Source organism: Thermobia domestica, chromosome 18 (assembly GCF_964235325.1).
Source record: "Thermobia domestica chromosome 18, izTheDome1.hap1.1, whole genome shotgun sequence".
Taxonomy (NCBI): Eukaryota; Metazoa; Arthropoda; class Insecta; order Zygentoma; family Lepismatidae; genus Thermobia; species Thermobia domestica.
In genome coordinates, this window is record NC_137471.1 from 105,209,481 (window position 1) to 105,236,096 (window position 26,616).

The following is a 26,616-nucleotide window of genomic DNA, read 5'->3' on the forward strand; positions in this document are numbered from 1 at the left end:
TCAATTTCGTCTTCTGCTCCGTGGGAGGCGTTAAATGTCGTCTGCAGGTGGTTGCAGGTCCCACTGGTGGAAGTTCTTCTTGATGAAGCACGAGGTGGTGCTTATAAACACTTGATGCGTGGATTGGTTTGTAAACAACTTCACATGGGATATTACAATATAAAAAAATGAAAGAACGGCATTGTCGTAAAATGTCAGATATTTACAATTGAAAAGTGAGTCCATTTAATACAACGAAAGAAGTTTAAAAAATATGAAACAAACTCTTCCTAATCGTTTGTTACTGCAATATTTAAGAAGAAAATTAAAGAATGGAATTGCCGAAAATTGTCAGATATTTAAGATTGAAAGTGACTCATTTCAGTACGACATAAGGAGTGTTTGCAAGATGTAGCAGGATGTTGGTGATCCTTAGTTGTTGACATATTTAAGAATAAAATGAAATAATTGAATGTTGATAAACTCTTAGATACTTTCAATTGGAAAATTATTCTATTCAGTAGTGCAAGAGAAGAGTTCGGAAGATGAAATAGATTCTCATTGCCGTTGGGTACTAAAATATTTAAGAATAAAATGAGAGAACAGTACAAACGTAAATTGTCAGATATTAAAGATTGAAAAGTTAGTCCATTGACTAGGGCGAAAGGTTTGTTTGGTATATAAAGCAGACTCTTTCTGATAGTTAGCTACTGAGATATTCTATGATAAAATGAAAGAAAATTGTCGTACATTGTCAGATGTTTACAATTTAATAGCGAGCCTGTTCAGTAGGTCGAAATGAGTGTTTGGGAGTTGATGTATACTATTGCTGATAGGTAGTTGCCGAAATAATCTGAATGTAATGAAAGAATGGAAATGTCGTACATTGTCAGATATTTAAAATTGAAAAGTGAGTCTGTTTAACAGGGCGAAAGGAGAGTTTGGAAAATGAAGAAGACTCTCGCTGATCGTTAGTTATTTACATAGTTAAAAATAAAATGAGAGAATGAAATGGTCTTATGTTGTCATATATTTACAATAGGAAATTTGTCCATTCAGTAAAGCGAAGAGAGTGTTTGGAGGATGAAGCAGGCTGTTGTTGATTGTTAGTTACTGACATATTTTTGAATGAAGTGTAAGAACGGAATTGTAAATTGTCAGACATGAAATTGAAAACCTAGTTTATTCAGTTGGGCGAAACGAGTGTTTTTTCAAGCTTAAGTAGACTCTTGCAGATCGTTAGTTACTGACATATTTAGGAATAAATAAAGGAACGGAATTGTCGTAAATTGTCCGGTATTTATAACTGAAAAGTAATAAAATTTATATTTAAATATATTTACAACTGAAAATTAAAGGTATTAGGTTGGTCGAAAGGAGAGTTTGGAAGCTGATATAAACTCTCATGATAGTTACTTGCAGACATATTGCAGAATAAAATAAATAAACAAAATTATCGTGAATTGTCTGATATTTACAAATGAAGTTGACATCATTCAGTAGGACGAAAATAATGTTTAAAAGATGTAGCAAAATCTTACTGATCGTTATTTGCCGACATATATAAGAACACAACGAGAGAACATAATGTCGTAAATAGTCAGATATTTACAATCGAATATTGAGGGCATCCGTTATTTAGCATGGGGTGTTTTACAGATATTAAGCAGACTCTTGCTAATCGATAGATAATGACATATTTAAGAATAAGATGACAGAACGGAATTTTCTTAATTGTACGATATGTACAATAGAAAGGTGATTCCATTCAATATGGCGAAAGGAGTGTTTGAAAGAGGTAGCAGACTCTTGGTAATCGTTAGTTTCTGTTATATATAAGAATGAAATGAAATAACGGAATTGTCGTAATTTGTCAGATATTTAAAATTGAAAAGGTCCACAATATAGGGCGAAAGAAGTGTGTGGAGGATTAAGCATACCTTTGATGATCGTGTTTTACTTACATATTTACGAATAAAATGAAAGAACGGTGTTGTCCTGTATTCTCAGCTATTTAGAAATGTAAAGTGATTCCATTCAGTAGGGGAAATGAGTTTATGGATGGTGACGTAGACAGATGCTGATTGTTAGTTACAGACATATTTATGTTTAAATGAAAGAACAGAATTGCCGTACATTCTCAGATATTTACATTTCAAATGTGAGTCTATTTAGCAGGGCGAGGCTAGTGTTTGTATGTTGGCGAATACTTTTGCCAATCGTTAGTTGAAAACACTTTTAAGAATAAGAAGAAAGAATGTAATTGTCGTAAATTCTCAGATATTTACAAATGAAAACTTGGACCACTCACTAAGGCGAGAAAAGTGTTTCGAAGCTGTAGTAGACCGTTGCTGATCGTTAGTTATTGACATATACTCTGTATAACAATAAAATAAAAGATCGGAATTGTCGTAATTTACCAGATATTTCCATTTGGTAAGAAAGTACATTCAGTAAAGCGAAAAGATTATCTGGAAGGTCAAACATACTACATTGACTGTTAGTTAATGACAATGAAAAGAGACTTCAGTAGGGCGAAAAGAGTTTTAGAAAAAGCAGCAAACTCTGGCAAATCGTTACTTACTGACATATTTGTGAAGAAAATGAAAGAAAGGTGTTGCCGTAAATTGTCAGATTTCAACTATTGAAAAGTGATTCCATTCAACAGGGAAAAGAAGTGTTTGGAACCCGAAGTAAACTATAGCTGACATATTTATGAATAAAATAAAAGAACGGAATGGTCGCATATTGTCAGTAATTCACAATTGCTAATTGAGGCAATTCAGTAAAGCGAAAGAGTGTGTCTAAGCTGAAGCAGACCCTTGCTCATCGTTAGTCACTGACATGTATAAGATAAATATGAAAGAAAGGAAATGATGTAAATTGTGTGTCATTTATAATCGAATATCGAGTCTATTCATTAGGGCGAAAGTAGTGTTTGGAACTTGAAGTAGACCCTTGTTGATCGTTAGTTGCCGACATATATAAAGTTCTTCATCTTCCAAAGAATCCCTTCACCCTTATAAATAGACTCACTTTTCAATTGTAAATATCTAACAATTTACGATAATTTCGTTTCTTTCATTTTATTCCTATGTATCCATTCAACTAGCGTTCGACATCAGTCTGCATCAGCTTCCAAGCAGTTCTTTCGCCTTAAAGAATGGAGTCACTTTGGAATTACAAATATTTGATAATTTACAAATATCCCGTTCTTTCATTTTATTCTTTTATACGACGGCTATTCCCGAAGAGAAAGGGTTTACTTCACTTTGCAAAGAACCCTTTTGCCGTACTAAATAGACTCACTTTTGAATTGTATATATCTGACAATTTACGACATTTTCGTTCTTTCATCTTATTCTTAAATATGTCAGTAGCTAAAAATTAACATGGGTCTTCTTCATATTTGTAACGGCAATTATCTATCATCAAGAGTCTACTTCAGCTTTCAAACACTCGTTTTCGCCTCCTGGATCGACTCACTTTTCAATTGTTAATATCTGCCAATTTACGACAATACCTTTCTTTCATTTTATTCACAAATATATATGTAACTGACTATCAACAAGATTCTACTCCAGCTTCCTAGCAGTAATTTCGCCTTAATGAATGGACACTTTTGAATTAAAATATAGATATTTGATAATTTACGGCAATCCCGTTCTTTCACTTGATTCTTATATATGTCGGCTATTACGAAATAGGAGAAATTTACTTCAACATCCAATCACCTTCTTTGTCCTAGTTAATAGACTCGTTATTCAATTGGAAATATCAGGCAGTTTACGACAATTCCATCGTTTGATTTAATTCTAAAGTAGTTCAAAATTACCGATCAATTTTGAACCGGAATTGTTCATACCAGATATATACCAGAACACAGCTTTCAGCCAAATCAATGGACACACTATTCGATTGTAAATATCTGAAAATCTACGACTGTTCTGTTCTTTCATTTTATTCTTAAAGATGTCAGTAAGTATCGATCAGCAAGATTCTAATTACTCCGATTTCGAAACAATCCTTTCGCCCACTATGTTGGAATCATTCTTCAGTTTTAGACAAATCACGATTCCATTCTTTCATTCTACTCTTCAATATATCAGTTACTAACGATCTGTTATATTCTGCAACATCTTCCAAGCTCTCCTTTCGCCTTTGTGAATGGAATCACATTTAAATTGCAAATGAATGAAAATTTACAACTAATTATTTCCCTTTATACTTGAATATTTCAGAAACTAACGATAATGATTGTCCATTTCTTCTTTCACACTGTTCTTTGCCCCACAGAATAGACCCACTTTTCAATTGTAAATATTTAACAATTTACGACTATTTTTCTAATTTCAATTTATTCTAGTATATATGTCGGTAAGCAACGTACAGCAAGTGTCAGCTTCATCTTCCAAACGCAGCTTTTGAACTAACAAATGGATTACTTTTCCTTTATAAATATTATACAATTTATGACAATTCCGTTCTTTCATATTCTTTTAAAATATGTCTTCAACCAAGCATCACCAAGAGTCCGTTCTAGTTTCTAAACACACGTTTCGTTCTACTGAATCGACTCATTTTTCAATTGTTTATATCTGACAATTTACGACAATACCTTTCATTCATTTTGTTTTTAAATACGTCAGAAAGTGTTGATCACCTACTCTCTGCTTCATTTTCCAAACACTACTTTTGTCCTGGTAAATTGAAACAAGTTACTATTTTAATATCTTACACTGTATAACAAATCTCTTCTTTCATTTTAAGCTTAACTCAGGCAGTAACTAACGATCAGGAAGATTCTACTCAAGCTTCGAAACCTTCTTTTCCCTTACTGAATATCATAACTTTCTAATTGTAAATATCTGAGTATTTAAGAAAATTTCTTTCTTTCATTCCATTCTTAAATACGTCAGTAAGTAATTATCACCTAGAGTCTGCTTCATTTAGCAAGCATTCGTTTTGCAAGCATTTGCCCTGCTGAATTGACTCACTTTTCAATTGTAAATACCTTACAAGACACGACAACTTCGTTCTTTTATTTTACTATTAAATATGTCAGTAATTAACGATCAGCTACAGTTTACTTCGGTTTCCAATCATTTCTTTTCCCTATTAAATCGAATCGCTTTACAAATGTAAATATTTGTCAATTTACGAGAAGTTCATCAAACGTTTGATAATTCAAATCTAAATATTTGATAACTTACGACAATCGCGTTCTTCCTGTATGTCGGCCGGACATTCTTTCATTCTTAAATATGTCTGCAACTACACATAAGCAACAGTTTATTTCTCCTTCCAAACACTCCTTTCGCCCTTCTCAATGGACTAACATTTTAATTATATAATCTGACAATTTACATCCATTCCGTTGCATCATTTTATTCTTAAATATATCAGTAACTAACGATCAGCAAGAATCTGCTTAATCTTCCAAACACTTCTTTCGTTCTACTGAATGGATTAACTTTAAATTGTAAATATCTGATTACAACAACTCGTTAGCTTCATTTTATTTTTTTAAAAAAGTCTTGAACTTACGATAAGCAAGTGTGTGCTTGGGCTAGAAAGAATTCCTTTCGCCCAACTGCATAGACGCCAATTCAATTGTAAATACCTCACAATTTACGACAAATCCGTTATTCAATTTTATTGTAAAATATGTGGGCAACTAACGATCAGCAAGGGTCTACTTCAAGTTCCAAACACTCCTTTCACCCTAATAATAGACTTGCTTTTCGATTAGAAGTGACAGACAATTTACGACATATCCGTTCCTTCATTTTATTCTCATATATGTCAGTAACTAACGATCAGCAAGGGTCTATTTCAGATTAGAAACAACTTTCGCTTTACTGAATGGCCTCACTTTTCAATTGTAAATAACTGGCATATACGACAATTCCGTTCTTTCATTTTCTTCTTAAATATGTCAGTCAGTAATGACAACTAGAGTCTAACTCATCTACCAAACATACCTTTCGACCTGCTAAATACACCCACTTTTCAATTGTAAATAACTGACAATATACGACAATTTCGTTTTTATTTTGTTTTTAAATATGTGAATAATTAACGATCCGCTATATTTGACTTCAGTTTCCAAACACTACTTTACCCTATTGAATGGAATCACGTTTCAATAGTTAAAATCTGACAATTTACGGGAACAATTTTCTTTCAATTTATTCACAAATATTTAAGTAACTAACGATAAGCAAGACTTTGCTACATCTTCTAAAACTCTTTTCGCCCTACTGAATGGAGTCTCTTTTCATTTGTAAATATCTGAAAAAGTACGACAATTATGTTGTTTCATTTTCTTTTTAAATACGTCATTAACTAATGGTCAAGGAACCCTATTTCAACTTTCAGATAATCTTTTCGCCTTGCTGAATGGCCTCACATTTCCATTGTAAATATCTGTCAAATTACAACACTTCCGTTGTTTAATTTTGTTCTTATACAGATTATATGTCAGTATCTAAAGATCAGCAGCGGTCTACATCAGATTAGAAACACTTTTTTCGGCCTACTGAATCGCCTCACCTTTCCATTGTAAATATCTGACTGTTTATGACGAATTGATTGTTTGATTCAATTGTTAAAAAGCGCAGTAAGTAATGGCCTCCAAGAGCATCCTTCATCTTTCAAATATTCGTTTCGCCCTAGTGAACGAACTCAGTTTTCAATTGTTATCTTATAATTAACTACAATTCCGTTCATTCATTTCGTTCTTAAATGTGTCAGTAACTATAGAGTTCAAAGAATTTGCAACATCTTTAAACACTGTTTCGCCTTACTGAATACTCACTTTCCGATTGTAAATATCCGATAATTTACGACAATACCATTGTTTCATTTAATTCTCAAATTTCTCAGTAATTAACAATCTACAACAGACTGCTTCAACTTTTAAACCCTCCTTACGCCCTTCTAAGTAGACTCGATTTTCAAATGTAAATATGTGACAATATACGACAATTCCGTTTTTTCATTTTATCCTTAAATACGTCAGTAACTAACGATGAGCAAGAGTCTACTAAGCTTCGAAAAACTTTTCTCGCCTTATTGAATGGCCTCATTTTACAATTGTAAATATCTGAGAATTTACGACAATTACATTCTTTTTTCTTATTCTTAAAAGTGACTTCAACTAAAGATCTGCAAAAGTCTGCTTGAACTTACAAACACTCGCCTCTTCCTGCTAAATAAACTCTCAATTGAAATCTAAATATCTGACAATGTACGGCAATTCCCTTGTTTCATTTAAACGTAAATGTGTCTTTAACTAACAGTCAGCAACTGTCTACTTCACATTCCAAAATCCCTTTTTCCTCTACTGAATGGTATCACTTTTCATTTAATATATCTGAGAATATAGGACATCTCCGTTTTTTTCATTTTACTCGTAAATATGTCAGTAACAAACGATGATCAAGAGTATGTTTACTCCTCCAAACACTTCTTTCGCCCTATATTTTGGAACCACTCTTCAATTTTAAGTATCTGACAAATTACGACAATTCCGTTATTTCATTTTATTCTTATATATGTCAGAAACTAAGGATTACCAAGAGTCTGCTACCTCATTCAAACACTCCCTTCGCCATACTGAATGGAATCACTTTTCTACTGTATATACCATACAATTTACGACAATTCCGTTCTATCATTTTATTCTTAAATATGTCATTATCTATCAATTAATATGTGTAATGTGTCGTGTAACGTGTAGTGTGTGTAGTGTGTGTACTATGTAGTTTGTAATGTGTAATGTCTAAATATGTGTAACACTCCATGCCATATAAGGGATGCCCTCTATATTCAATTGTAAATATCTGAATATTTACGACATTGTGTTCTCTCTTTGTGTTCTCATATATGTCGGTAACTAACTATATGTCGGCAACTAATGATTCTGCTAGACCTTCCAAACACTATTCCGTACAACTGAATGGAGTCAGTTTCATTTGTAAATATCAGACAATTTACGATAATTCCACTCATTTATTTTATTACTCAATATGTCAGCAACTAACTATCATGAGAGTATATATCAGCTTCCAAACTCTCCTTTCGACCAACCTAATACACTTAATTTTGAATTTTATATATACGATATTATACGAAAAAATACATTGTCTCATTTTTTTAAAAAAATATGTCATTATGTAACGATACACAACAATCTGCTTCAACTTCCAAACCCTCCCTTCGGCTACTGGTCTCACTTTTCAAATGGTAATATCTGACAATTAACGACAATTCCGTTCTTTGTATTTGTTCTTAAATATGTCTTAAACTATCAGTAAGAGTATGCTTCATCTTACAAACACCCCTTTCCCCCTATTGAATTTAATGATTTTTCAATTCAAAATGTCTTCCAACTTGCGACAAGTCCGTTCTTTCATTTTGTCCTTAAATATGTAGGTAACTAAGGATTACCACAACTTTGGCTCATCTTTTAAACACCCCTTTCGCCCAACCGAATGGAATAACTTATCGCTTGTAATTATGACACAATTTACCATAATTAAGTTTTATCATTTTAATCTTCAATATGTCTTAAGTCAAACATCACCATGAATCTGCTTCAGCTTCCAATCACTACTTCCGATCTACTGAATCAATCTACTTTTCAATTCTTTATATTTCTCAATTTACGACAATTCCGTTCTTTCATTTTATTCATAAATATGTCCCTAACTAACATTCAACAGCAGCCGGCGTGATCCTCCAAACACCATTTAGGCTTTACTCAATGGACACATTTCCTATCGTAAATGTATGACTACTTAGAACCATTTCGTTCAATCATTTTATTCTTGAATATGTAATTAACTAACGATAAGCGAGAGTCTTCTTCATCTCCGAAATACTCCTTTCGATGTGTTAAATAGACTCACTTTTCAATTGTAAATATTTCACAATGTGAGACAAATCCACTCTTTCGTTATATTCTAAATTATTATTTTGGCAACTACCTATCACCAATAGTCGACATCAACTCCCACTCACTCATTTCGACCTATTGAACAGATTCGCTTTTAATTGTAAAACTCTGACAATGTACCACAATTAAATTCTTTCATTTTGTTATAAAATATGTCAGTAACTAACGATCAGACAGAGTCTGCTTTATATACCAAACAAACCCTTCGCCCTACCCTATGGACAAACTTTTCAATCTCAAGTATCTGACAGTTTAAGTTTGTTCTGCTCGCTCATTTTATTCTTAAATATGTTAGTACCCAACGGCAATGAGAATCTATATCATCTCCCGATCTCTTCTTTTGCAGTACTGAACAGAACAATTTTTCAATTGAAAATATCTAACAGTCTACTATCATTACGTTATTTCATTTTATTCTTAAATATGTCAAAAACTAAGGATCAAAAACAGCCTGCTACATATTCCAAACACTCCTTATGACGTACAAAAGTGAGTCACTTTCAATCTTACATATCTGACAATTTACGGCAATTCCACTCTTTCAGTTTCTTCTTAAATATTGCAGTAACAAACGATTATCAAGTGTTTGCTTCATATTTTTTAAACTAGTTTCGTTTTACTGAAAGTACTCACTTTTCAATTGTAAATATCTGACAACTTACGACAATTCCGTTTTGTGAATTTTTTTAAAATATGTGTCAATTACCGATCAGCAAGAGTGTACTTCTGCTTCAAAACGTTCCTTTGGCTTTAGTGAATAGCCTCACTGTTCAATTGTAAAAATCTCAGAATTTACGACAATTCCTTTTTTTTTCATTTTATTCAGAAATTCGTCAGAAAAGAGTGAACACAATGAGTCTTCTTAATCTTCCAAATACTCCTGTCGCCCTACTGAATGAACTCACTTCCCAATTGTAAATATCTTAGAATTTACTATAATTGGGTTCTTTCTTTTCATTCTTAAACTTGTCATGAAATTTACTAACAGTCATGAAATTCAATTTCCTCTTCCAAACTCACCTCTTCCTCTACTGAATAGAACAACTTTCAAAGGTGAGTATCAAACAATTTACTACAATTCCGTTCTTTCATCTTATTCTTAACTGTAGGAGTAACTAACTGATTACGACAATTGATTAATTTTATTATATTTTTAAAAATGTCTTTAACTAACGATAAGCAAGAGTCTGCTTGCGACAATTGATTAGTTTTATTATATTTTTAAAAATGTCTTTAACTAACGATAAGCAAGAGTCTGCTTGCGCTTGAAAGACTTTCTTTCGCCCTACTTCATAGACGCGAATTCAATTGTATATACCTCACAATTTACGACAAATACGTTATTCAATTTTAATCTAATATCTGTCAGGAACCAACGATCAGCTAGGGTCTACTTCAAGTTCCAAACACTCCTTTCGCCCTAATGGATAGACTCGCTTTTCGATTAGAAGTGACCGACAATTTACGACATTTCGGTTCCTTCATTTTATACTTATATATGTCAGTAACTAACGATCAGCAACGGACTATTTCAGATTAAAAAGACATTTTCGCCTTACTGAATGGCCTTACATTTCAATTGTAAATATCTGGCAATATACGAAAATTCCCTTCTTTCACTTTATTCTTATTTATGTCAGTCAGTAATGACACCGAGAGTCTATTCATCTACCAAACATACCTTTAGACCTGCTAAATACACTCACTTTTCAACTGTAAATAACTGGCAATATACGAGAATTTCGTTTTTATTTTGTTCTTAAAAATGTCAGTAATTAACGATCAGCAACGGTCTACTTCACCGTAGACACACTTTTTTCGGCTTACAGAATGGCCTCACTTTTCCATTGTAAATATCTGACAATTTACGAAAAATCCATTGTTTGATTTAATTGTTAAAAGGCGCAGTAAGTAATGGCCCCCCAGATCCTCCTTCGTCTTCCAAACATTCCTTTCGCCCTAGTGAACAGACTCAATTTTAAATTGCAGCCACCTGATAATTAACTACAATTGCGTTAATTTATTTCATTCTTAAATGGTAACTAACGATGAGCAAGAATCTAGTACAGCTTCGAAAATCTTTCCTCGCCTTATTCAATGGCTTCATTTTACAATTTTAAATATCTGAGAATTTACGACAATTACATTCTTTCTTCTTATTGTTAAAAGTGACTTTAATTAAAGATCTGCAAAAGTCTGCTTGAACTTAGAAACACTCGCCTCGTCCTGCTAAATAAACTCTCAATAGAAATCTAAATATCTGACAATGTACGACATTTCCCTTGTTTCATTTAGACATAAATATATCCGTAACTAACAATGAGCAACAGTCTACTTCATCTTCCAAACACTCTTTTCCTCTACTGAATGGAATCACTTTTCATTTCCAAATATCTGAGAATGTAGGACAGCTCCGTTCTTTTATTTTACTCGTAAATATGTCAGTAACAAACGATGATCAAGAGTATGCTTAATCCTCCAAACACCTCTTCCGCCCTATATTTTTGAACCAATCTTGAATTTTGGGTACCTGACAAATTACCACAATTCCGTTATTTCATTTTATTCTTATATATGTCTGAAACTATCGATTACTAAGAGTCTGCTACCTCTTTCAAACACTCCTTTCTCCCTATTGAATTTAATCATTTTTTTTATTCAAAATATCTGCCAACTTACGAGAAATCCCTTCTCATTTTTTTTCTTAAATATGTAGGTAACTAAGGATACCAAGGCTTTGCCTCATCTAGCAAACACTCCTTTCGCACAACCAAATAGAGTAAGTTTTCATTTGTAATTATGAGACAATTAACCACAATTAAGTTCTTTCATTTTATTCTTCAATATCTCTTAAGCCAAATATCACCATGATTCTGCTTCAGCTTCCAATCACTGCTTGCGGCCTACTCAATCAACTCACTTTTCAAATATTTATATAACTCAATTTACGACAATTCCGTTCTTTCATTTTATTCATAAATATGTCAGTAACTAACATACAGTAAGAGTCTACTTAAGCTTGAAAAGACACCAGTATCCCCGAACTGAATAAACTCGGTTTTCAATTTTAAATGACTGACAATTTACCATTCCGTTCTTTCATTTCAATCAAAAATATTTCAGTAACTAACGATCAACAACACCCGGCTTGATCTTCCAAACAGTCCTTATGTCGTTCTAAAATCAGTCCCTTTCAATCTTAAATATCTGACAATTTACGGCAATTCTACTATTTTATTTTCTTCTTAAATATTGCAGTAACAAACGATTAGCAATAGTTTGCTTCATATTTTTTAAACTCCTTTCGTTCAAACGTTGCCAACGAGCAGCGATAGATACTACTTCAATGCAATCAAGTAGAGTTTTCCCGCCGAAAGATGTGGCATCAATTGATGCCAAATGCAGGAAAAGGTTAATATGTTTACAATTACCAATCAGCAAGAGTGTACTTGTGCTTCAAACATTAGTTTGGCCTTACTGAATAGCCTCACTCTACAATTGTAAAAATCTAAAAATGTACGACAATTCCTTTCCTTCATACTATTCAGAAATTCGTCAGTAAATAGTGATCACCATGAGTCAGCTTGATCTTTCAAATACCCCTGTCGCCTTACTGAATAGACTACTTCCCAATTGTAAATATCTGAGAACTTACTATAATTCCGTTCTTTCACTGTATTCTTAATAATGTCAGTAACAATCATGAAATTCTATTTCATCTTCCAAACTCACTTCTTGCACTACTGAATAGATCAACTTTCAATGTTAAGTATCAAACAACTTACTACAATTCTGTTCTTTCATCTTATTCTTAAATATATCAGTAACTAACGATAAGCAACAGTCTACTACATCTTCTGGACACTCCTTTCTATCTACTGAGTGTGCTCACTTTTCAATTGTAAATATTTGACAATTTACGACAATTACGTTCTTTCATTTTATACGCAAATATGTCTTCAACTTCAGAACAGCTACAGTCTGCTTCATCTCCCAAACACTAATCTCCCCCGATTGAGTGCACTAATCTTGTATATGTCGGCAACAAATGACCGTAAGATTATATTTCAGCAGCGAAACTCTTGTTTGGGATTACTTAATTGACAATTGTAAATGTCTGACAATTTGCGACAATTCTGTACTTTCTTTCTAATCTTAAATAAGTTTGGAACTAATGGTGACCTAGTCTGCTTCATCCTCCAAACTCTCCTTTCGACCTACTGAAAAGTCTCAGTTTTCAATTGTCATTATCTTATATTCTACGACAATTTCGATGTCTCATTTTTTTTAAAAATATGTCAGTAAGTAACAATCACCAACCGTCTAATTGATCTTCCAAACACTTTTTACGCCTTACTGAATGGACTCACTTTACAAATCTAAATATCTGACAATTTAAAAAATTATGTTCTTTCATTTTATTCTTAAGTATGATTTCAACTAGCGATCAGCAAGAGTCTGTTACACCTACCATACACACTTTTCCCCCTAGTGAATGCACTAATTTTCCAATTGTAACTATTCGACAAATTACAAGAATTCCGTTCCTTCATTTTATTATTAAATATGTCAGTAACTAATGTTCAGCAAGATTCTGCTACATCTACCAAACACTAATATTGACCTATTAAACTGCGTCAATTTCATTAGAAACTAGACAACTTACAAAAATTCATTTCCTTCTTTCTATTCTTCAATATGTCGAACGCTACTGTCATGAGAGTATACTTCAGCTTCCAAACTTTCCTTTCGCTTTACTGGATAGACTCTCTTTTCAATTGCAATTTAGCTTCGAAACGCTTCTTTCCACCTACTAAATAAAGTCACTTTTCATTTGCAAATACCACAATTTACTAAATTCCCTTCTTTCACTTTTTAAAAATAAGTCAGTGACATGATCAGCAAGAGTCTGCTTCATATTACGAACACTCCTTTCGCCCTACACAATGTAATCAATTCTCAATTGCTAATATCTGAAATTTACGAAATTACCGTTCTTTCATTTTATGTTTATATATGCCAGTAACTAACGCTCAACAAGAATCTACTAAATCTTCCAAAACTCCTTTCGCCTTACTGAATGTATTCACTTTCCAATTATACGTCTGACAATTTCGACAATTGCATTGTTTTGTTTTATTCTTAAATTTGTCAGCAACTAATGATCAGCAAGGGTGTATTTCAGCTTCCAGACACTCCTTTACTTTCTTACTTTTGCACTCATAAATAGACTCAATTTACAACTCTAAATATCTTACTCGGACACTCTCATCTGACGCACGGCTTCTTGCTGCGGAGGCTTAACCGTCCGTATTGTGAGGAGTGTATAGTCCCCCTGAGTATTCAGCACATTCTTGTGGAGTGTCCTGAATACTCAGATCTAAGAGAACGTTACGGACTGCCTTGTCTCCTTACCCGTGCCTTGGGGGATGATAGCAATGTTGTTGGCCGGGTGCTTAAGTTCGTGCGTGCTATTGGCGTTGCTCACGTTCTCTGAGCTGTTTTTAGTCTGTTGTCATTGTTTTATTGCTGCTAGGTTTTAAATTTTCTCACATGTTTTAAGTTTATTTTTGTATATTGTTATTGTTATTTTTTATCTTGTTTATTCTTTTATCTTCCAGTTTTGCTTTTATGCTTTACCTATTCATTTAGCAGCATTTTCGTTGGATTAACTGTATTCTTTTTTGCCTGTCGTTCCTTTTTAATCTTGCAGTCCTGAGCAACGTTTTTTATCGTGACGGGGACATATAGCCTCGTTGCTGACGTCCCCATTAATCCCCATTCATTCATTCTAAATATCTTACAATGTAGGGCTACTCCGCTCTTCCATCTTATTCTTAGATATGTCAGTAACTAATGATCAGCAAAAATTTACTTCCCCTTCAAATCACTCCGTTCGTCCTATTGACTGCAATCACTGTTCAATTTTAAGTATCTGACAAATTACGACCATTCCGTTATTTCATTTTATTCTTAAATATGGTAGTAACTAACGATTAGCAAGAGTGTGCTTAAACTCTTCAACACTCCCATCGTCATAGTGAATGGCCTCACATTGCAATCGTAAATATCTGACAATTTCCAACAATTCCGATCTTTCATTTGATTCTTCAATGTGTCAGCAACTAACGATCAGCAAGAGTCTGCTTCATCTTCCAAACAGTCCTTTCGAACTACGGAATGGACTTTCTTTTCAATTGTAAATATTTCACAATTTCTGACAATACCATTGTTTCGTTTTATTTTTAATATAATGGTAACTAACGATCAGCAACAGTCTGCTTCATTTTCTAAAACTGTTTTCCTGCTACTGAATGGAGTTTCTTTTCAGTTATAAATATCTGACAATTTACTGCAATTCCGATCCTTCATTTTCTTCCTAAATATGCCAGTAACTATAACGATCAACTAGTGTCTGCTACATCTACGAAACACTCTTTTCACTTTGCCGAATGGCTTCACTTTCCAATTGAATGGGTGAGTTGAAAAAGGTACATATTCCAAAAATATCACAAATTAAACTGAGATAGCCATTTTTTTCTTTGGACGTATCTACATCCATAGAGCAGAAAAAGAAACATATTTCACTATTCCAAATAAGCTTGCCAAAAATATGTAGAAGCGATTGAGTTGAAGAAGGAACAGATTCCAGGAATATGTCCCTTCTTCAACTCACAGCCGCGCTAGTGCCGCCACAGCGCTAGTGCTCAGTTATGTATTATGACTTAACAGGTGAGCTGCTGTTTAAGGTCATGTTGGTTATGTTTAAAGTGGAAAGTGAAGATCATTGCGAAAAGTAGTGTAGTGGAGTTAGTGTTTCTTGTTTTAATCTAGTAACAATGTCCAAAACAGACGGTGACAGTGGTGAATCAAGCCGTAAAAAGGGTAGACTTAACAAAGGAAAACGTGTACGGAAGATGGAAAAGTTAGCAAGGCGTCGAGGTGAGGAGTTTGTAACTTCAGCAGGCGTTCTTGTTCCAGCCAAAACAACCGGCCCAAACTGTAAGTGTAGGAAAAAAATGCATGGATAGTTTCTCTATTGAGGAAAAGGAGAACATTATTAAAACCCTATATAGTGGTAGACCTAAGATAGAGCAGGATACATTATTAGTGAGACTAATTGAGACGCATGAGGTTGCAAGGCTCAGACCATCAAATCAAAACCCAAAGCAATACCAGTCCTCTTTCAAGTAATTTGCCATGAAAGGAACGAGCAGAGTTGAAGTATGTCGTAATGCGTACATAAGCCTTCATGCGGTGTCACACAAAGTTGTTATTAAGTTGACAAAGATTTTGGCTTCTTGGAATTTCCCTATTGACATGAGAGGTAAACACGAACACCGTTCTAATGCTATTCCAGCATCACATCTAGTTAAAATACATGAACATATTCATTAATTTCATAAATATGTTGCACATTATACGTCTACATCAGTCATATATCTCGATGCTCAGCCTAATGTGGCAAAAATGCATGAACTTTTCATAGAAAAGTTTCCTGACTTGTAGAATGTAATTTAGTATGAGTTTTATTTGGAATATTTCACGAAAAACTTAGGTTACCGATTTGGCAGACCTTAGGTCAGTGTCTGCAGTACCTGTGAAGACCTGAAGATCAAAATTAAATCGAATACGCTTAATGACAGTGAAAAACATGTAAATTTTATATTCAGTATTTTATATTTTGTAAATTAGTTTAGACTATTTTCATTTTACCTGAACTTATCTATTCTAATTATAGTCTGAATATAACACGAAACTTCATAATACAATCTAACCTAACCTAACTTAAGTATTGCTATCTTTATTACATACATGTTTTATGGTAGGTTATGACATTCGACCCTGTATATAACAAAAAAAGACTGATTTGCAATGGCAAAGTAAAATAAATCGTTTTAATATTATTATCTCAGCACTTTTTCGCAGCTCGGTGTGTTTTAATCACATAAAAAAATTACTAATGATGGTCAAACTGAAAGGGAACATGTTTTTATAATGTTTTTCGATCAAGGCTTTTGTTTTTCAGCTACTGATCCGCTAGATCAAGATGATTGACGATTGTCTAATCTGAAAAATTCAACAATAACCATTGTTTTATCGGAAAACATTGTTATTTTTCTCAGTATGTGTAGCTAACAGTTTTGAAATACATTTGTTTGCCTTTATACAAAGATTGAATAATATCACTCACTTATTTCTGAAACCTGTTTAACATAATCCACTAATTGGGATAAAGTATTCTGCATTTAAAAACATTGAGTTGAAAAAGGAACATATTCCTAAACATCTTTACACAATTATATGGCATATATAAAAAAAATCATGTACAGGTACAATCCGCGGCAAAAAACCTGCAACATGAGCATATAAGTTTATTGTGAAATGACGAAGTCTTTTGCTCCAAAATAAGTGTGCACGGGACGAGGCCGAGGTTTATCCTGGCATGATTCGTTCCACTTAGACGTTATGTTCATTCCCTGTGCTGTTAGGCGTAGTTTCACAATAAACTTACATCCTCATGTTGCAGGTTTTTTGCCGCGCATTGTACCATGTACAATAGGTTTGCTAAACTAGACGACACAAATTGACAATAGTAAATGTTTTGGTACAACAATTAGTTTTCTCACAAAACAGTTTTTCTTAGTTTTCCGAAAGTTTGTATTTTTGGAATGTGTACCTTTTTCAACTCACCGATTCAATTGTAAATATCTGATAATTTACAACAATTCAGTTATTTCGTTATTGTCTTAAATATGTCAGTAACTAACGATCTGCTGTGGCCTGCATCAGCTTATATATTTATTTCGTCCAACAGAGTGAAATCAATTTTTAATTCTACATATCTCACAAATGACAACAACTCCCTTTTTTGATTTTATTTTTAAATATCCCAGTATTTAACGATTAGGATTAGTCTGGTAGGTCTTCGAAAACTCATTTCGCCTTACTGAATGAGCTCACTTTTCAATTACAAATATCGACGATTTACGAAAATTCCGTTCTTTCCTTTCATTCTTATATATGTCTCCAACAAACTTTATGAAAGAATCTGCTTCTTTTCCCACAGACTCCTTACGCCCTTAAAAATAGACTCTCTTTACAAATGTAAATAAGTGACAATGTACGACAATCTATTCTTTTATTTTATTTTTTAATAGGTCAGTCACTAACGAACAGCAAGAGTCTACTTCATCTTCCAAACATCCTTTTTTCACTACTGAATGCGATCTTTTTTCAATAGAAAATGTCTGACAGTTTACGACATTTTCGTTCTATCATCTGATTCTTCAATATGTCAGTAACTGAAGATTGGTAAGAGTCTGCTTCATATATGTAACGTCGCCAACTATCGATCAGCAAGAGCCCACTTAAGCTTCGAAACACTCTTTTCGGCCTACTGAATCGACTCACTTTAGAATTGTTGAGGTCTGGTAATTTACGACAATACCTTTCTTTCATTTTATTCAGAAATATGTCAGTAACAAACGATCAGCAAGAATCTGTATCGATTTCGGAACTCTTTTGGCCTTTGTGAATGAAGACGCTTTTGATTTGAAAATATCTTTCAATTTACGACAATTCCATTCTTTCATTTTATTCTTAAATATGACAGTAACTATTTATCGGCCAGAATTTCCTCATCTTCCAAACACTCGTTACGCCCTACTGAAGGGAGTCACTTTGAAATTGAAAATATCTGTCAATTTACGACAATTGCGTTCTTTCATTTTATTCTTAAACATGTTGGCATCTAATGATCAGTTAATCTGCTTCATCTTCCAAACACTCTTTTCGCCCTCTTAAGTATACTCTCTTCTCCTTTGTAAATATCTTACAATACACGAGAATTTCGTTCTTTTATTTTATTCCAAGTATGTCACTAATTAATGATCAGCTAGAGTTTACTGCGGTTTCCAAACACTCTTGTCTTCCTCTTGAATGGAATTAGTTTTCAATTTTTAATATCTGACAAATTATGTCAATATATTCCTTTCATTTTATTCACAAATATATCAGTAACTAACGATCAGCAGAGGTATACTTCGTCTTCTAAAACTCTTTTCGCCCTACTGAATGCAGTCTCTTTTAATTTGTAAATATCTCACAATGTACGACAATTCCGTTCTTTCATTAAATTCTTAAATTTGTCACTAACTATCGATCGGCCAGAATCTGCTTTTTTTTTTTCAAACACTCCTTTCGCCCCATTGGATGGAATCACTATTCAATGTTAAATATCTGACAGGTTACGATATTTCTGTTATTTCATTTTACTCTTAAATATGTCAGTAACTAACGATTAGCAACAGTCTGCTTAACCTTTTAAACACTCCCTTCGCCAGACTGAGTGGCCTCACTTTTCGATCATAAATATCAGACAATTTACGACAATTCTGTTCTTTCATTTCATTCTTCAATGTGTCTGCAACTAACGATATGCAAGAGTCTACTTCAGGTTCCAAACACTCCTTTCGCTCTACTGAATAGACTCGTTTTCAATTGTATATATCTGACAATTTTCCACATTACATTGTTTCATTTTATTCTTAAATAGTTCAGTACTGAATGATCATTAAGAATGTGTATTATACAACAAAACACACCTTTGAGGCTTCTCAATGGACACACTATTCCATTGCAAGTATCTGACAATTTACAATTTACCTTTTCTTTATTTTGATTTTATTCTTAAACTAGACTTTGGCCAGCTGGAGCTTCGCCCCCAGATCCCCGTATTTGCTCAGCCTACGGCCTCACATGTCATATGTTCGTGCATTTATTCTTAATGTTTCCTTAAATCGGTCCAACATCCCCAGATCTCATATTTATCATTCTTTGCTCCTTAATACTCTGCTTAGTAACTCACAGTTTATTTTTTTATATTAACCTTTGTTTTGTCAACCACAATTTATTGACTTATTATATAATGAATTATGATGTTGGATTCTCATTTTCAGAGGGTTTTTTTGTTATTATTTATAATTTTCAAAAAAGAAATCTGGGATTTTTGTTCGACCATAACTCTTGCATATTTGTAAGACAAAGGTCGATTCTTTTTCTTGTAACTTTGTAGTATTTCCACATCACCCCTGTGGTATCCTGCTACACACATACTCCTTTGAATGAAAGCTTTTGCTTCGTCATGTCTTTCGTAAACTAAAAAAACTGGAACGTAAGTGGTATTTGTGTCTGGGAAGGTTCGTATCATAGTGTGAAAATGAAGTTCAATATGATTTGTATTTGGACAGGCACCAAGCATTCTCCATAAAGAAGCTTAAAGGGATTTCTTTTTGCGTAGACTCTTATGTTACTATCAAGTATAAGTGAAAAGGAATTTTTGCAGCAGACATGTACCATACTCCGAAATGAAAGTCCAATGGTGTTGTTCCCTAGGTAATTCCATACCTATCACTCACTAAAAGGAACTATCGTAGAAGTTGTGGGTATACAACATTCTTTACAAAAGTGGTTCCTACAATTATTCTTTCAGACTGAACCAGTAACACAACTGAATCCCTTGATCGGACACGTCGGAGTGCGACGTACAGTTGGCCGTGAGCGAATACGTCACTGCGCAAGTCAACTCCAACAAAATCAATTGTTCGACCCTGACTCTTGTTGATCGTAATAGCGTAAGCAAGTCTAAGAGGAAACTGCCTACGATACATAGTCAAAGGACTGTTGGGCTCAACACGCTCTTGAAAAGTTCTCCGTGGTATTGAATACAGCACAGAACTCTGAGGTTTTCTCACTGTTATGAGCCGCGGTGATATATCAACAATTATGACTTTAGTGCCGTTTAGAAGCCCATCATCGAAGTGCAAATTCCTCATTATAATGCAAACTGCGCCTTTTTTAAGTTCCAGGTTGCGATCTGGTACTCCTTTGACATGGACGTTAGCGAGGGCCTCTGGAGTAAGAAAAAAGTCATCGACGCAGCTTTCTTCCACGTAATTCACGCTCAGCAAGTGAGATGAATCCCTAGGTAAGCTTTTTAAGATTGTTGCGTTTACAGAGTCAACATTTTCATTGTTTACACAAAGAATTGCTCTCCTTGCGCATGTCAGGTTCATACAATACATTTTGAGGGAATTTTTTTCAATAAACAAAGAAACATTAGTGAGGTATTGAATCTTCGGCAATGGTACGAGTTGAGCTGCATCTTGACCTTCACCGAAATTGATAGGAGGCAGTATATCGTCACCAATATGCAAGAGAAAGTTGGTAAATTAGGAATCATTCTGTATTCTTAGATTTTGTTTAAGACTGAACTGTTTCACTGACGACCATATAGGAGAGAAGCGAAGAGAAGCTTGAATTACTTCAAGATTGGTACGAGCAGTTGTAACAACTGGAGGGATCTGTCGAAAATCCCCGGCAAAAATCACAAGTTTCCCAACAAATGGCAAATATGTTCTTATTAGGTCTCGCAATGATCTCTCGAGAATATGGATTAATTCTTTATGTGCCAATTTTGCCTCATCGTAGATTATAACAGATGCTTCAATGATTAATTCTGCTCGCTGGCTCCCTCCCGTAATTCCCCAAAATTCCATGTCATTACTTAAGTTTAAGGTCAACTTAAACATGCTGTGCGCTGTCGTGCCACCTTCATAGTTCTGAGCAGCGATTCCAGAATTTGCAGTACAAAGAACTATGCGACGGCTTAGGCGTAGTTTAGCAATGAAAACTTTAAGAAGCAGAGTCTTTCCCGTTCCAGCAGGTCCGTCGATAAAAATGACATTTGAAGACTCATTGGTGTGGGGATTTTCCAGGAAATTTGTGACATATTCAAGTACATTTTTCTGGTCCTTACTGAGTTTAGGAAGCAATTCATCGAGAAAAGAAGTAAGCTGACTTACAGAATATTGCACCTTCTCTCGATCAAGTTCAGTTAACTTGTCTTGAACATCAGGAAGGCCATGTTCATAAAGGCGAGATCCATGTCGTCGAAGGTTTCTGTCGATTTCACATAGTGCTACTGTGTAGGCTCGCTCTGTATTTTTTAAATACTTTTCTAACATATCTTCTGCCAACAGATTTTTAACGTTGTTCCACAAGTCTGCGCCCCTTGCCCCAGCAACAAGAAGAAGAACGAAGAACATCCTAAGTCGCGCGCCAGTCATAAACTGTGAAGCCTCCTCTAATGCTCTTTCGTACTCCTGCTCATCATTAACCAACCCCAGACCTAGTTCAGCACCTTGTAAGGTAGTACAACCTTCACCGCCTAGAGATATAAGGTCGCTGTAGCCTCTACATGGAAAGTTGTTCAAGAGCATTCGTAAGTAGAACTGTTCTCCTCTGTTAGGGGCTACCCAAATCATTCTCGCCACCATCTCTCCACGCTTCCTCTTGGTGATGATATGTACTCCATTAGGGTGGGGAATCACCCGAACACTACACGACCCTGGTCGTTTTGAATGCACGATATACCGTTCGAAAAAGTCCAAATAAGTTAGATTGTCAAATTCAGGTAATGTTGGTCGAGAAAAGTACAAAGTAAGATTAGAACATGCTGTGCTAACAGCATCGATTTCATGGCCCGGTCGGAAAACAACAGACTGGTAGCCCTCCAGATGCACAGGAAGCTGGATGACATTAGGTTCACGGCCAGTCATCTCAAATTCCAATGTATGCCACGCAGCTTCACAGGCCCCAATGTAGCGTTTTGTAGCATAAAGTTCTACTTCATCGTTCAACTGTTCTTCCGCAACCACTGCAACGCGAGCCTCATCCGGTCCCTTAGTTATGTATTCGAATAAATACTTCACGATCTTATGACTTGAAGCAATTTCAAGGTTTATGTGGCAGTCGTACTTGAGTAGAAGAGGAGCATTGTAAGGCACAACCCAAGAGTCATTAACCTGTACGTACTTCCCACCAGAGGTAATTTTAGCAGTGTTAGAACTATCCCTCCTGCAGTGCACAAACCCTCTCTCATCTACATGCGTCACTTCAATATGAGGCTTAGGGAAGCGTTTCGTACACTTTTTCTCCTTACAGTCCCAGCATGGAAGATCTATGCGATTAGGAGGTCCACAAGGGCCGTGCATCATGTGTCTCAATACAAGCTCCCTCAATCTCCCGCCTGCCTCGTCCGGTGAAGGGATGTTGGCCCGAACAACTTGATCAATTTCAGTGTTTTGTCTCGGCCCTCCCACCCCAACTCTAAAACACACATGTGAGTGAGGTAAACCATGCTTCTGGTACTCCACCACATAGAGTAAATAAACTTTTTTTCCAAAAAATGTCCCACTGCGCAGATCACGTAGCAATTCCAATAGTTTTAACTGGAACTCTCGGCATACCAAACTGGGTGAAGCTTTGGTGCCGGGAGGAGTGGACTCCACAATTTCATCCCATTTCGGATTACATGTCATGGTAAGGAAACATGACGGTCTTCCTAATCTCGCTACGATACACATTCCATCCATATATTTAGTCTTCATATATCTTGGCCCACCTGTGAACGTATTTGGAAGATAAATACGGCCATGAACAATACCACCCTCCCCTTGAATAGTTTCGTCAGTCGCTAGAGCCCGCATAGTGTCTCCCTGTTTCTTTGTCAACATTGAAGTCTGTAGTTCGTGCAAAGGAGCAGATCGTATACTCATAGAGTTGTATTTATTTTGCATACCAGAAATAAATCGTAGCCTCTCCTCTTCCACACGACTGTACATATCTACGAGCCTCTCATCCGACAATCGTCCCAGCGTAGAAAATCTTGGTTCCGATAACAACAGGCGTCGGTAGTATTTAACTTGGGATAGCTTTTTCCCTTTTTATCCAACAGTCCGATATACCAGCCAGGTGTACCATGTGGATAAAGGAGAGGGTACTGCAAAGACTCGTACGACGGATCAAAGATGTCAACTGTGTGGTTTTCTAGTGCCTATTTTCCAAATAGCAATTTGACGGGAACTGTATTGTTCTTTTTCCGTACTCAAGATGGCAGCTATTTCTGTTCCTCTAGGAACATCTCCTAAAATAGGTCCATGGGTGCGTCTACATGTGGGTTCGAAAATCAAATGAGCATAGTCTGAAGGTTCTTGGCTCAGTTGTTTCAGCAGACCAATGAAAGGGTTAACAACATATAAATACTTTGTGATTTCTTCAACAACGACTTCATTTAAAGCCATTCCCTTGGCAAGTCTCATACGCTCTTCTCCGTCATCAGTGTACATGCCACATGAATTATTCGATGTAGTGTATGCTAAATCAAATACTCTATGGTAAGTACGGCCTTGTATTTTTTAAAATGAAACACATGTACTCGGATGCTTAAAACCATGAGATACTCCCAGCGCACTAAATGCAAAGATATTGTTGTACGGTCTAGGTTGTTTTAAAAGCGGTGGCATAGTATAGAAATCGCTGTCAAGTTGTGGAAAATCAGGTACAATGTAAGCATTTTCACCGCAACACCACTTTTTACGAGTTTTTTCTTCATGAAATAATGGAGCTTTACAATATTGACATTTGAAACAACCAGGGTTTAGAAGTGAAATAACTTTCAGTTGGTACTTGAGGATATTATTAAGTTGAGCACCACTGTAATGGCGAATGAGACTTCCTTTCCTTATTGCTCCTGGAAGATGGCGGGACCGATTTTGATCATTTTTATAATTTTCATGTGTTTCGACATAACGTCGAACAGCATCCCTATGCTGTTCCTCTGGACTAAAAGGCGACTGCTTAGGTCGACCCACGCCTATTTTCTTTTTAGGACGACCAAGGGTATTGCTTTTGATGTCAATAGCACACAAGGTAGGCGAAGTTGCAAATTCTTCGCAGTTTACAGAATTCAAAACTACATTGTGGTGGGAATAAGAATTTTCAAGTTCCATAGTAACCTGTTTTAGTATATTAGAATTATTATTCTTTGGACAACGTATTGCTTTCTTTCTTGGACGACCAGATCTTTTACGCACATTAGAAATCAAAGGTGAAGGTAATATAACAGAATAATTACAATCACTCTCATCAATAGGAAGTTCAGGTGGAATTGAAGTGGCTTTTGGTGGACGACCCAACTTCCTCTTTTTTGGTCTCCCACATTTAGAAGTAGAAGAGTGTTCAATATGTAGAGGGGATTCAGCAACAAACCTAGTTTGAAGTGGTAAAACATATGGAAGAGCTGGTGAAGGAAGTGGTGTAGTAATTGGCCTCAATAGACTGAAGTGGCCACTCTCGCGCGGTCCAGTGAGCAATGCGATAATCATATCCCACTCACGGTTGCCCTCATCACACAGTACTTCCTGGCCCTCTATGATAATGAAATGTCGCTCAAAGAGAAGAGCAGCAGCCGTGAACTCCACATAAGTATCAAACGTGTAAGGCGAGAGCATGTGTGCCTGATACGCATCTACTGTCATTGGTTCACCGGTACCATGATGTAAGATAAAGGGACCATAGAAAGCGTACTGTTCAACTATGTATTGGACCACATCTTTACGTACGTTCATCGCATACTCTTCAGTACCAAACAGTGCCAAACTAAATGTCCGGAAGAAACAAGCCCCATCTCCACGCACATTGTGCACATGAAACTTAGTTATTTCTTGATCAATGCATATTGCAAATTCTTTGGAGTTTACAGAATTGAAAGCTACATTGTTTTGGGAACAAGGATTTTCAAGTTCCATAGTAGCCTGTTTTAGTATATTAGAATTCTTATTCTTTGGGCAACCTACTGCTTTCTTTCTCGGACGACCAGACCTTTTAGGCACATTAGAAGTCAAGGGTGAAGATAATATAACAGAATAATTACAATCACTCTCATCAATAGGAAGTTCAGGTGGAATTGAAGTGGCTTTTGGTGGATGACCCAACTTTCCTTTTTTGGCCTCCCACATTTAGAAGTAGAAAAGTGCTCAATACGTAGACGGGATTCAGCAACAAACCTAGTTTGAAGTGGTGAAACATATGGAAGAGCTGGTGAAGGAAGTGGTGTAGTAATTGGCCTCAATAGACTGAAGTGGCCACTCTCGCGCGGTCCAGTGAGCAATGCGATAATCATATCCCACTCACGATTGCCCTCATCACACAGTACTTCCTGACCCTCTATGATAATGGAACGTCGGTCAAAGAGAAGAGCAGCAGCCATGAACTCCACATAAGTATCAAACGTGTAATGCGAAAGTATGTGTGCCTGATACGCATCTACTGTCATTGGTTCACCGGTACCATGGTGTAAGATAAAGGGACCATAGAAAGCGCAGTGTTCAACTATGTATTAGACCACATCTTTACGTACGTTCATCGCTTACTCTTCAGTACCAAACTATGCCAAACTAAAGGTCCGGAAGAAACAAGCCCCATCTCCACGCACATTGTGCACATGAAACTTAGTTATTTGTTGATCAATGCATAACTCGAGATTATTCATTATGATTTAATCAAATAATAATTGTTAAGGATAAAGTAGTTTTATATATAGTTAGGAATATATAATTAAGTATTGCCAAACGACGTAAACTATTTGAAATATTACTTCTTTCAGCAAGTATGTGTTCTGAAAGGTGCGTTCTTACAGCAATTCTCTAAGTTTGTACTTTAGTAATGTGGTTTTCCTCCGAAGAGGAAGCACAGAAAGTAATCATTAGCCGATAGAAATGCCTAAGTCGTCAACTTGTTTCAAGTATCTCTGCCTCCGAAGAGGAGTGTAT

The 26,616-nt window shown here is 35.4% G+C and overlaps 2 protein-coding genes across 2 annotated transcripts; both read right to left on the minus strand.

Moving 5' to 3' along the window:
* Positions 1-20,370: 20,370 nt before the first annotated feature.
* Positions 20,371-21,027, minus strand: LOC145675201 (ATP-dependent DNA helicase PIF1-like). The gene has a single exon (XM_081745574.1). It carries the CDS (start codon positions 21,025-21,027, stop codon positions 20,371-20,373), a length of 657 nt encoding a protein of 218 aa, XP_081601700.1.
* Positions 21,028-21,174: 147 nt separating this feature from the next.
* On the minus strand, positions 21,175-23,628 carry LOC145675202 (uncharacterized). The gene has a single exon (XM_081745575.1). It carries the CDS (start codon positions 23,626-23,628, stop codon positions 21,175-21,177), a length of 2,454 nt encoding a protein of 817 aa, XP_081601701.1.
* Positions 23,629-26,616: the final 2,988 nt, after the last annotated feature.